The sequence below is a fragment of the Protomyctophum bolini genome (genome assembly GCF_963924005.1).
Source record: "Protomyctophum bolini genome assembly, chromosome: 19".
NCBI classification, from domain to species: Eukaryota; Metazoa; Chordata; class Actinopteri; order Myctophiformes; family Myctophidae; genus Protomyctophum; species Protomyctophum bolini.
Window position 1 is genome coordinate 35,579,914 of NC_137880.1, and position 13,793 is coordinate 35,593,706.

Here is a 13,793-nt window from a genome sequence, read left to right on the forward strand (position 1 = left end):
TTACTTTTATTTTACTATAATCTATTTTTTTATCGTTCGTTTTATCCATTTATTTATATTATTATCTATTTATTTATATTGGTTTATTATTTTATTGTTTAGAGCCCTGATTGATCACATCTACATATCACCACTACCAGTCAGGATCTGAGTGACTCAGAACCCTGGTGACCTCCAGATGGAGCCACACAGGAGACCAGCAACGTCCTAAAGAAAAGAAAGAAATGCTCATTACTACTTTGTTCATAAAACAATATTGATTGAAATATTTATTAACAGTTTGCAGAATTACAGTACATGTCAAGCACAAACTCAATACAAAGACTGATAACTGTAAGTGGACGACCTAATTAAGCATTACACTTGTACAAGAGGGTCCACCATGTTCAATTCATCAAAACATTTAGAGACGTACAAATAAGACACTTCTATATAGTCAAAGAACAGAACAGGAATTCATCATAAAGGAGGTAAAAAGGGAAAATAAACTTATACAGTGAGGGGAAAAAGGGAGTCAAGGGATTCACATGTCTTAATGACTGTTGGTAGGGCGTTCCACATTTTGGTGGCATAGGAGTGAAAATAATTTAGTCCCTTGTTTGTGTCGAATCTGGGTTGTACATGGTTCGTTGCACTCCCTCTGGTGTTGTGGGTGTGGACTTCGTTAACATAAAGGAAGTATCTAGACAGGTACATGGGTATCTTGGTGGTGTATCGAATCTTGTGGACCAGACCCATTGCAAGATGCTGTACTCTGTGGTCGACCCTAAGCCATTCCAGCCTGTCAAAGTGGGCAGGAGTGAGGTGTTCGGGGGGTGAGGCCAAGTAGGAGCCTGACCAGTTTGTTTTGGGAGGTCTGGAGCCTAGTTTTAAGGGCCTTTGAGGTGCTGTGGTACCAGGAGGTGCATGCATAGTCAAAGAAACCTTGTACGAGGGCTCCTGTTAAGGTCTTCAAGGTGTTTTTGTTGACCAGTGAGGAGATCCTGTAAAGGAATCTTGTTCTTTGGTTGACTTTTTTGATTACGTTGGTGGCCATTTTATCACCGGAAAGATTAGCCTCCAGGATGGAATCTAGGTAGGTAATTTCACCTTTACGTGTGATAACATTGTCACCAACTCTAACCAAGAAGCCATTTGCCTTGCTGAGATTACTATTAGATCCAAAGAGAATGGATTCAATTTTTCCCAGGTGTAAAGATAGTTTGTTATCAGCGAGCCAGGTGCAGATTCTACCGAGTTCAGAGCCGAGGGCCTTTTCAACCTGCAGTTTGTTCCTGTCCGAGACTAGCAGTGCCGAGTCATCTGCGAACAGGAACAAGTTGCAGTCACAAGCTGATGTCATGTCATGATCATAGTGTGTGTGCGTGTTGTATAGTTACCTTGCTGTGATGTAACTCCAAAGGTGATCAGAAATAGTTGCTCCATCGGCTAGAAACGTGCTCTTCACCGGCATGATGATCTTGTTCCTAAAAAAAGTCTATAGTCAACCCTAACTGATTACAGAACATGATATAAAAAAACACAACTAGAAGGATTTAGGCCTGTCACAATTACCTAATCGCCAAGTATTTGAGATACTTTTTTAGAGTCATAATCGTCTCCATGTTGAAAATGTTCATATATTGTCAAACATTTTAAAGAAATAATGCAAGCAACCGATCTACAAGCTCTAAATGTGTCACTTTGTAATTTACTTCTCTTTTTTTAGTGTATAAAGTTATTGAATTATGCCATGTGCAGCTTTTTGTTTACAAAGCCTACAAAAGCCAAAGTTTTATTTAGAATGTTAGTATGACGCAATTAAATTGTTACTTGTAATTTATTTGAGCGACAATTAAAAATCGGCCATTATAAAACCTTAAATTCTGACAGGCCTAAACAGGTTCCAGTGGCGTCTACCGAACCTTCTAGCTCCGTCCGAGCCTCCCAGCGACCCAGAAGTCCTCAGCGGAAACACCCTGGGAAATCTTCGGATCTCAGGCATCGGCTGAGATCTCCATTCTAACAAAGAACGAAAGACACACACCCCAAATTAGCTTTGCTGTGTGTGTGCGTGCGTGTCCTGTCACAACATACACATGCACTTACAGTAACGTTTAAGAATAGGGATCGACCAATTATCGGCAACGGACGATTATTGGCTTTTTACGAAGCCTAAAAAAAGCCCTAACCCTAAAGCGGTTCGTACCGTTGAGTTCCTCACTGAGAAGGCCCAGGTCCGAAGTCCTCCAGCGTCTACCCAGATCTGTCCTCCGTCCTCCCATCCATCCAGGCCCAGGTCCGAAGTCCTCCAGCGTCTACCCAGATCTCCGTCCTCCGTCCTCCCATCCATCCAGGCCCAGGTCCGAAGTCCTCCAGCGTCTACCCAGATCTCCGTCCTCCCATCCATCCAGGCCCAGGTCCGAAGTCCTCCAGCGTCTACCCAGATCTCCGTCCTCCCATCCATCCAGGCCCAGGTCCGAAGTCCTCCAGCGTCTACCCAGATCTCCGTCCTCCCATCCATCCAGGCCCAGGTCCGAAGTCCTCCAGCGTCTACCCAGATCTCCGTCCTCCCATCCATCCAGGCCCAGGTCCGAAGTCCTCCAGCGTCTACCCAGATCTCCGTCCTCCCATCCATCCAGGCCCAGGTCCGAAGTCCTCCAGCGTCTACCCAGATCGCCGTCCTCAGTCCTCCCATCCATGGACAGACCTGCAGATCTCCATCTCTAGAGGCTCCAGCCTCCAGCTGTGTCTATGATCTCCATCCTGAGAGAGAAAGAAAGAAACCATTAGCTCTACAAGCTCACAACACGTTGCAGTGTGAGCTTGTAGATCTGCTATTTTTGCTGAACGGAATAGGGATGCTGGGGTTGAAGTGGTTAAAAAAAAGTGTCATTAAGACTTTGATTAGCTTGGAAAGCTGACAGACATTCAACCAGAGTGCCACTAGGAGGCATCAACACATGTACAGTCCTCAACATCTTTTGTAATTTGTATTCAAGTTGTTACAAAGACCAAGAGGTACGCTAATGATATGAGATATTGACTCTCAAACTATTGTGCAGAGTCATTTAGATTTATCCTAAAATATTTAAAACAATTGGATTACTGTAAATTGTGCCATTCTTCGTACCATAACAGTACAAAAGCAGTTATCCATCCTCAGAAACAAGCAAGAACTATTCCTACTCACAGCTCATCAGAGTCCTCTGAGGAAGCCCCCGGGGGGGGGAGCTTTGGAACGGATCTCTGTCCAGGGAACATCAGATCGTCTATCGATATCGCCATTCTAACAAAGAAAAAAAAAACACACACCAAATTAGCCTTTCTCTGTGTGTGTGTGTGTGTGTGTGTGTGTGTGTGTGTGTGCACTCCCTGTCCAGCAGCCGCGTTCCAGCGACGTCTACCGCGATCTTCATCCTAACAAAGAAAGATTGATTAGAGTGACCAAGAGCCAGATATATATTCTATCCTGTCACAACATATATACATAAAACTTTTATTTATAGAGAAGATTTAAACAGAAGCTAAACATATCAATTACAGTAATAAACGTTTCAGTTAGGGTTATTTTTGACAGGCCTAACAGGGTCTTACTTTGAGTCGTCTTCAGAGGAATGCAGATTCCTGGAGAGACCTGCAGTACATCTGGAAGAAAGACATGGCCGTTATCGTCTATGAATGGCTTCATAGAAAAGAGCTTCGCACATCACTCCCTTGTTGTTGGAACACCAGAGCCTCGGTACCGGCGTCCAGCCGGTACCGAGGCTCTGGTGTTCCCCACCGCTGAGTACTGTGCCCCAGTCTGGAGCAGTAGCCCTCATGTTGGTTTTGGGGCTTTTTATGCCTTTACTGATAGTGAACAGTATATAGACAGGAAAGGGGGAAGAGATGGGGAGTGACACGCGGCAAAGGCCGTCGGGAGTCGAACCCGCAGCACGCCGTCCGGCTGGCTTGGCAGCATAGGTGCCCAGACAGTTGAGCTAACCATCCGGGCCACACTTAAATATTTAATTGCAATTTATTTGAGCGACAATAATAGTCTAGTAAAAAGAAACCTCATAATCGTGAAAGGCCTAGAGCGGTTCTTACTGTGCGGTTCCTCACCGGGCAGGCCCAGGTCCGAAGTCCTCCGGCATCTACACAGATCTCCGTCCTAAGAAAGAAATAAATAAAGACCAAATTAGCTTTTGTTGAGCTGCATATTCAGAACCACTTAAACCCTCTATAGATTTGATAAAACAGACCTTTAAAGAGAGCATTTTGTATATGCTCCGATTTCACGCTACACAAATTGATTTGCCAAACATAGCAGATCTACAAGCTCACAACACGTTGCAATGCGGTGTGAGCTTGTAGATCTGCTAATTTGGCTGAACGCTCCCCCCAGAATAGAGATGCTGGGGTTGAAGTGGTTAAAAAAAGTGTCATTAAGGGCGCTTTCACACCCAAAGTTCGCTTAGAAGGTCCGGATCAAGGACCAAGGACCAAATATTTGCATTTTGATTTTGGTCCGTTTGGTGTTCACACTGGACTTTGTAAAGCGTACCAAATATGTAAACAAATGACACGTGGACATGTTAAGCGAACCAAATAGTGAGGGAAAAAGAACATGAGGGGAAATCACTGTCTACAATTTTTGGGGCAACCTTCAGTCACACAGAGAGAGAAGAGAACAGCAACAACTTGCTATTGCATTCATTCTTATTAATTATTTTATTAGCCAAATAAGAGCAACAGATGAACAGGAGCAGGTGCACAATAATGTGCTTGCTCCTGATGCATACAATTCACGGAGACGTATAGCCTACAAGGTATCCCCGATAAAAATAACTTTTCTTCCATGTGTGCACCTTGACCCGATTAGATATATGTTATTTTCATCAAATCGGCGGGCATTTCCATGTCATCTTATGGTTTAAACTTGAAGGTGGTCAGTTAGTAGGTTATTGAGCTTCAAGTCAGAAAAGCTCCGCTGCAGCTAATTGAGTTGACCTAGTTTTACGTCTTTTGCTATAGTGATGTAGGCCTAATCAATTAATCATTTGGGACCACCTGTGTATAGCTTATTTAACATTGGCTTTTTCTCTATACGTGCGGCCGTGCGCGACATGGATGATTTTAAATATTTCAAATTCTCTGTCTCTGCGTCTCTCCCATATAAATATACACACACACACACACACACACACACACACACACACACACACACACACAGACAGACAGACAGACAGACAGAAAAAAGGAGGGGACACGAGTTGAAAGAGAAACTCTCGCATGAAGACTCATGCATCGCATGCTTTGTCATAACTTTGCGTGACGGCGGCGCATGCTTAAAATAAACAGATACAAGCTTACATCGTGTACCATATACCGTACACCATTCCGTGTCGATAATTATACATCTGTTATTTTTGCGCATGTGAACCTCGTACGCTGCCATTACATTTGCGCTGCGCCTCGACATGCGTCTACTATTAAAATAAAATCAGACTGTCAGCTGTCATATCAATTGATCCCCGTAAAAAATACATGCTTTTATAACTAATTATTAAGCAGCCTCACAACTGCCGAAGCCCGACAGCTATTTTGGCTATCGTAGCCTACTGTATTTGGTCCTCTATAAAGTCCGAATGCATTCACACCAGTAACGAACCGCACCGTGGTTCGTTTGGAAGCGAACCGAGTCCGGCCTTTTTTAGCGGACCATGGTTCGTTTCTTTGATCCGCACCAGAGTTCGGATGCATGTTCACACCAACCGAACCAAATTCGTTTTAAACGAACCAAACATGTCCGGTGTGAAAGCGCCCTAAGACTTTGATTAGCTTGGAGAGCTGACAGACATTCAACCAGTGCCACTAGGAGGAATCATACTGCCATGCTATACTTCGTACCATAACAGTACAACAGATATCCATCCCAACAAGAAATATTCCTACTCACAGCTCATCAGAAGTCCTCAGAGGAAACCCCACGGATCTCTGTCCTTCCACGACGTCTACCACGACCCATCCACCCTAAGAAAGAAAGAACGAAAGATGAATTTAAGTGACCAAGAGCCAGATATATGTACATTGTGTCCTTTCACATCATACACAAAATGTATAGAGAACATTTAAAACAGAAGCCGACCATACCACTCACAGTAATAGAAAAGTCTAAGTGGTTTCTTACTTTGAGCCGCCTTCAGAGCCCCCCATGCAGATTCATCCATGGACAGCGAGAACTGCAGATGTCCACCTGTAGGGGCTCCGATTGAGCCTTGCAGCATCTGGAATGAAGACATGGGGCTGTATTTTGCGTGTCTTAAGTACCAGGTCTTATTCCCTAACTTGAGTAAACTAAAGACCTGGAGGCGTGATCAATGCCATTTGGCTATTCTGAGTGGCCAAAGAGCATTGATCACGCCTCCAGGTCTATGAATGGCTTTGCACTCAACTCACTTGTTGCTGCTGCCAATAGGAATTTGTGATGTCTGTGTGGCGACAATTGCCGTGTGTCTGTTTTTTTATAATACATACAATTTATATAGCACCCAAAGTTGCTTCACAAAACAGTAAAAACTAATTTATTTGAAAATAAACTAGATTAAAAAGGTTCAAAACTAGAATTTTTTTTTTGCATGTTTGTGTGAAGCTTTTCGGTTCCACACCAGTAACTGCTGTTCAACACTAACAGCTACATCCATGACCTCCCTGCAACAACATCAATGAAGTATGGCTATGCAGACGACCCGAGTACTGTGTCCCAGTCTGGAGCCGTAGCTCTCATGTCAAGAAGCTGGATGCTGCCCTCAACACCGGATGGGCCACCCCAAACAAACTGCCTGCCTGTTCTCGCTGGAATCACTCCAACAGAGGTCAGACGAGAAGCAGCCACGCTGGCCCTCACCGGGAAGGCACAGCTGAGTGAATCCCAGCAATCTCCTCCACAAGGTCGTCAGAGACACCACAGCACACGTGCCTCAAGTCACGGTGCCCTTTGCCACAACACACACACACACACACACACACACACACCAAGTCACGGCGACCTTTGCCACAGCACACGTGCCTCAAGTCACTGTGCCCCTTTGCCACACAGGCCCAGGAACTGCTCCACACAACACCAGCTGACACCTCCAAGGCATCCTGGGTAAAGGCAAGACAGAGGGACCAGTGGAATACATCGAGGACCCCAAATATGTTCTTTGCCAGCACCTCCCCTGCAAGGAGTGGACAACCCTCAAAGCAGAAGTGGGACATCTCGGACAGTGCCCACTGTGAATGCGAGGATCCACTACAGACTGTGGAACACGTAATGACCATTTGCCCCAAATACCGGCCACCGAATGGTGATCGTGGCTTAGGTGACCTAGACAATGACACATTGTACTGGCTTGCTGCAACAGAGCTGAAGTTCTATGGACATACGGCAGATGATGTTTAAGAAACTTATTTTTTGTAATTTCTTCATTTTTTCGGCAAATCTTTGTGGCATTTAATTTATGGAACATGTGGATGTTTCTTTATTTATTGGTGAAGTTTTAGTGCCACTTGTGGCATTCTTTGAAATGTATTTACACGTTTGATATATGTTTTTGTTAGGGATGTCCGATATTATCGGCCGATAAAGGCATTAAAAATTAATAACCCTAACCCTTAATTTTACTTTATTTATTCTTTTACATTAAAAACATCTACAAGCTCACAATACAATAACACACGTGTGAGCTTGTGAGAGATTAGATCATTTTAGATGAGACATTTTGCATAATGAGTAATTATGAATAATTACTTTTGGTATTTTAAGTACATTTTATACCAAAACCTTTGTACCTTTACTCGAGTACATGTTGAATTGTAACGGAGTATTTCTATATTGCAGTATTGCCTACTTTTATTTAAGTAAAAAGTTTGAGTTATGTTTCCACCACTGGAAAAAGCCTGCATATAATATATATATATATCGGTATCTGTTGATATCGGCAGTTAGGAGTTGGACAATATCCAACACTGACTGTCGGACATCCCTTGATTTGTGTGATTTTTGTGCAGCTTTAAGTGAGTTTGTGGCATTTTGTGCAGCCTTTGTTTGTTTGTTTTGAGCACACCCAGTATGTATCACAAGGCTATTCCACCAGTCAGGTGTACTTATATCTACATCTCATAAGCGGCCATGATGGCCAAACACTACAGATATCACAATTTGACTTTGGCAGCAGCAAGAAACGACTGATATGCATGCTTCAGCCATGCTTCTCTCTATACAAACACTCATAATGTCCACATGGACATCTTAGCAGCCTGCCAGCCAGGATGGGGTGGTTCACACAGGAGACCAGGTTCAGTGTTCCAGCAGCATCTACGGTCATCTCCATCTACATCTAGAAAGAAAGATTAGACCATTCAACAGAACGCCGCACATTATTCCATCGTTCTGCCCTGCACAAACACACATACGGCAGTAGGCTCACATTCCTCACGTTAATGTCCTACACCGAATGGAGAAGCCACACCCCAAACATTTGTCTGTGAACCTCCCAGGCTACACTACAGCGCACTGCAGAAGTGTGGTGTAGACCTGACAATGACAATATACTCTCATTTTTAGAATAGATCATACAAAACATTTAACGAGCATATAGGCCTACAAAAGGAGCATATATGCTTACCAAATGACAAGTCTGCAGCCGAACAACGCATGAACGTTACGGTGTGTGAGACCCACAACTGACGTCCTGTCATCTGCCTGTCCAGAACACCCTTAAATATACGTCTCACTTAGGACTCTACTACCCTCTAGGGGTTACATTTATATCAATTAAGCTGTTTTTGTATTAGCAAACACACGGACAGGCCTCTTTCATACTGGAGTAATTCATCCGCTTAATTTACAGACATCAGTAAAACGTGACGTGACGTCCGTATTTAGAATACAACAGCAGCGCTTATTTTCCAGATCCAAACTTAGCGTTGCACAAAGCTTGCTTAATAGCGACATCAATTCATTCCAATCCACATTAAATGTCGCGCTCTGCGCGTTCATTCATCCGTATGGTATCCTCATTTCATTAGCTTCAATAGCGTGACACATCCATTATGGTTAGATCCTTCCAATCGATCCAATGTCAATACTTTCAATACTTTCTTTTATCACCAGAGATATAGGTAGGCCTACGGTTTAACAACGTGCTCACACTTTGGGACTTGGGCGTCTTGTTGTTTACTCACTTGTAGTTGTTTGTCGATGGTGATTGATGATGAGTGACTGCAACGGCTTGATATCATGGTAGGAGTTTGTGTTGTGTGAGTGTAATGGTTTCAAAATAAACGGGGCAAACAAAACAAGAACAGGCTCCAAACATAAACTAAATAAATGTCTAAAAAAAACAGACGAGCGCAGGGTTCAATAAACAAATAAAGTACTTTTCTTTCTTTTTTTCCACCGCTGCGGGGGGGGGGGGGGAGGCGGGGCTGCGGGGAGCCCCCATGAGGATCATCAGAACTCTTCGGCTCACTTAGGGCAGTACTATATTAAGTCCAAAGGACGCCAAGCAGCGACAAACATTAAGTGTACCTATAAGTGCAGGAACCATACCTTGATCCCGAGACGCTCTTGCATACGACCCCCCGAACAGACAGACAAACAATGTCAACTAGAAAGGTCGCAATTTTGAAAAATTGCAGAGTGTGGTTGCCGCGGCGGCTTACATGTATACCCCTCCCGCTGATACCCCTCCCGCTGATATTGCCAGCCTGCTACGGTTTCGAGTCACGCCTCAGGTCGCGTGTAAGTAATTGGGAGGGGATTTGACCCCCGAAATACATGTTTTCGCGACAGACGGTTACATTTATGGCGTTTGCGGCGCCCCCTGTGGACGAAAATGGAATTGCTTTCGGAACTCGGTCGAACGAACCACCCCGGACATGCGATTCAAATTTCGGATGGATTGGACATGCCGTGCGTGATTTATGGCGTTTTTCGTGATATAGGCCCCTCCTACTGACTTCGGTCGACGGTTACGGCCGAACGACACGCACTACCGAAATTCCGAAGTCGGTTTTTTAATCGGGTGGGTCCAGAGATCACGTGTGCCGATTTCTGTGACATTTGGACAAAATCTGTAGTGGGAAAAGCGAAAAGTGTGTTTTGGACAAAATTCAAAATGGCGGAAAATCCATCATGGCGGAAAAGGGCGTGGCCTATATGGGGAGATGCGTCATGACCCAAGGAATCCAGGGTAAAAATATTTTACGACCTACGGTTCAAGAGTTATGAGCCAAAAGGTAAAGTGGGATGTTATAGCGCCACCATGAGGCCGACCTAAAAAATAATATTTTTAATTAATTTTAGTGATAATTAGGAAATATCCCTGAAAGTTTTGTAACTATAGTGCTTACAGTCTCAGAGGGAAAAATACTTGAATGTGTTTTTTTGCATTTCCCCATTCATGTCAATGGGGAAATTTAATTCACTAATAAATTCATATCAAATAAAATATACAACATTTCTCTTAGCAAAGTACAAGCGGTCGATTCCCGATTTTTCCGGTCAATTTGACATCTGGCTCAAGTGCGTACAGTCAAAACTGCTTGTTGTTGTAGGGCGCCAAACTTTGTCTTACTCCAGTAGTGGAGAGAATAAAGTGTTAGAGATACAAGAGTCTGGTTGCCCCTTTAGGGCAACCACACTAATAATAAAGTGTTACACTTACAAGAGTCTGGTTGCCCCTTTAGGGCAACCACACTAATAACTAGAAAGGTCGCAATTTTGAAAAATTGCAGAGTGTGGTTGCCGCGGCGGCTTACATGTATACCCCTCCCGCTGATATCGCCGGCCTGCTACGGTTTCGAGTCACGTCTCAGGTCGCGTGTAAGTAATTCGGAGGGGATTCGACCCCCGAAATTCATGTTTTCCCGACAGACAGTTACATTTATCGCGTTTGCGGCGCCCCCTGTGGATCAAAATGGATTTGCTTTTGGAACTCGGTCGAACGAACCACCCCGGACGTGCGATTCGAATTTCAGATGGATTGGACATTCCGTTCGTGAATTATGGCGTTTTTCGTGATATAGGCCCCTCCTACTAACTTCGGACGACGGTTACGGCCGAACGACACGCACTACCGAAATTCCGAAGTTGGTTTTTTAATCGGATGGGTCCAGAGATCACGTGTGCCGATTTCTGTGACATTTGGACAAAATCTGTAGTGGGAAAAGCAAAAAGTGTGTTTTGGACAAAATTCAAAATGGCCGAAAATCCATCATGGCGGAAAAGGGCGTGGCCTATGTGGGGAGATGCGTCATGACCCAAGGAATCCAGGGTAAAAATAATTTTGATTTTACGACCTACGGTTCAAGAGTTATGAGCCAAAAGGTAAAGTGGGATGTTATAGCGCCACCATGAGGCCGACCTAAAAAATTATATTTTTAATTAATTTTAGTGATAATTAGGAAATATCCCTGAAAGTTTTGTAACTATAGTGCTTACAGTCTCAGAGGGAAAAATACTTGAATGTGTTTTTTTGCATTTCCCCATTCATGTCAATGGGGAAATTTAATTCACTAATAAATTCATATCAAATAAAATATACAACATTTCTCTTCGCACAGTACAAGCGCTCGATTCCCGATTTTTCCGGTCAATTTGACATATGGCTCAAGTGCGTACAGTCAAAACTTCTTGTTGTTGTAGGGCGCCAAACTTTGTCTTACGAACTTTGTCTTTGTAAAACAAGAGTCTGGTTGCCCTGTTAGGGCAACCACACTAACTAGAAAGGTCGCAATTTTAAAAAATTGCAGAGTGTGGTTGCCGCGGCGGCTCACATATATACCCCTCCCGCTGATATCGCCAGCCTGTTACGGTTTCGAGTCACGCCTCAGATCGCGTGTAAGTCATTCGGAGGGGATTTGACCCCCGAAATTCATGTTTTCGCGACAGACGGTTACATTTATCGCGTTTGCGGCGCCCCCTGTGGATGAAAATGGAATTGCTTTCGGAACTCGGTCGAACGAACCACCCCGGACATGCGATTCAAATTTCGGATGGATTGGACATTCCGTTCGTGATTTATGGCGTTTTTCGTGATATAGGCCCCTCCTACTAACTTCGGACGACGGTTACGGCCGAACGATACGCACTAACGAAATTCTGAAGTTGTTTTTTTAATCGTATGGGTCCAGAGGTCACGTGTGCCGATTTCTGTGACATTTGGACAAAATCTGTAGGGGGAAAAGCAAAAAGTGTGTTTTGGTCAAAATTCAAAATGGCGGAAAATCCATCATGGCGGAAAAGGGCGTGGCCTATATGGGGAGATGCGTCATGACCCAAGGAATCCAGGGTAAAAATAATTTTGATTTTACGATCTACGGTTCAAGAGTTATGAGCCAAAAGGTAAAGTGGGATGTTATAGCGCCACCATGAGGCCGACCTAAAAAATAATATTTTTAATTAATTTTAGTGATAATTAGGAAATATCCCTGAAAGTTTTGTAACTATAGTGCTTACAGTCTCAGAGGGAAAAATACTTGAATGTGTTTTTTTGCATTTCCCCATTCATGTCAATGGGGAAATTTAATTCACTAATAAATTCATATCAAATAAAATATACAACATTTCTCTTAGCAAAGTACAAGCGGTCGATTCCCGATTTTTCCGGTCAATTTGACACATGGCTCAAGTGCGTACAGTCAAAACTTCTTGTTGTTGTAGGGCGCCAAACTTTGTCTTACTCCAGTAGTGGAATAATAACTAGAAAGGTCGCAATTTTGAAAAATTGCAGAGTGTGGTTGCCGCGGCGGCTTACATGTATACCCCTCCCGCTGATCTCGCCGGCCTGCTACGGTTTCGACTCACGTCTCAGGTCGCGTGTAAGTAATTCTGAGGGGATGTGACCCCCGAAATTCATGTTTTCCCGACAGACGGTTACATATATCGCGTTTGCGGCGCCCCCTGTGGATGAAAATGGAATTGCTTTCGCAACTCGGTCGAACGAACCACCCCGGACGTGCGATTCGAATTCCGGATGGATTGGACGTTCCGTTCGTTATTTATGGCGTTTTTCGTGATATAGGCCCCTCCTACTGACTTCGGACGACGGTTACGGCCGAACGACACGCACTACCGAAATTCTGAAGTCGGTTTTTTAATCGGATGGGTCCAGAGGTCACGTGTGCCGATTTCTGTGACATTTGTTCAAAATCTGTAGGGGGAAAAGCAAAAAGGTGTGTTTTGGACAAAATTCAAAATGGCGGAAAATCCAGCATGGCGGAAAAGGGCGTGGCCTATATGGGGAGATGCGTCATGACCCAAGGAATCCAGGGGGAAAATAATTTTGATTTTACGACCTACGGTTCAAGAGTTATGAGCCAAAAGGTAAAGTGGGATGTTATAGCGCCACCATGAGGCCGACCTAAAAAAATATATTTTTAATTAATTTTAGTGATAATTAGGAAATATCCCTGAAAGTTTTGTAACTATAGTGCTTACAGTCTCAGAGGGAAAAATACTTGAATGTGTTTTTTTGCATTTCCCCATTCATGTCAATGGGGAAATTTAATTCACTAATAAATTCATATCAAATAAAATATACAACATTTCTCTTCGCACAGTACAAGCGGTCGATTCCCGATTTTTCCCGTCAATTTGACATATGGCTCAAGTGCGTACAGTCAAAACTTCTTGTTGTTGTAGGGCGCCAAACTTTGTCTTACTCCAGGTGTGGAATAATAATAACCGTGAATAAAGTGTTAGAGATACAAGAGTCTGGTTGCCCCTTTAGGGCAACCACACTAATAACTAGAAAGGTCGCAATTTTGAAAAATTGCAGAGT

The 13,793-nt window shown here is 43.7% G+C and overlaps 2 protein-coding genes across 3 annotated transcripts in view; both read right to left on the minus strand.

Annotated features, from left to right (window-relative positions):
* LOC308334301 (estrogen receptor beta-like) overlaps window positions 1–13,793 on the minus strand; it is a 272,603-nt gene that overhangs the window by 195,533 nt on the left and 63,277 nt on the right. The window lies entirely within an intron of this gene.
* On the minus strand, window positions 59–6,279 carry LOC308333849 (uncharacterized protein). Of its 2 annotated transcripts, none has more exons than XM_080790356.1 (9): window positions 6,155–6,279; window positions 5,924–5,997; window positions 4,072–4,135; window positions 3,577–3,627; window positions 3,173–3,399; window positions 2,189–2,745; window positions 1,905–2,001; window positions 1,380–1,466; window positions 59–207 (listed from the first exon to the last, which is right to left on the minus strand). In XM_080790356.1, the coding sequence occupies exon 6, from the start codon at window positions 2,679–2,681 to the stop codon at window positions 2,298–2,300; it is 384 nt and encodes a 127-aa protein (XP_080646482.1). In that variant the 5' UTR covers window positions 2,682–2,745; window positions 3,173–3,399; window positions 3,577–3,627; window positions 4,072–4,135; window positions 5,924–5,997; window positions 6,155–6,279; the 3' UTR covers window positions 59–207; window positions 1,380–1,466; window positions 1,905–2,001; window positions 2,189–2,297. The 2 variants fall into 2 exon arrangements, with proteins under 2 accessions (XP_080646482.1, XP_080646481.1); XM_080790355.1 differs by having other exon boundaries at window positions 1,858–2,001.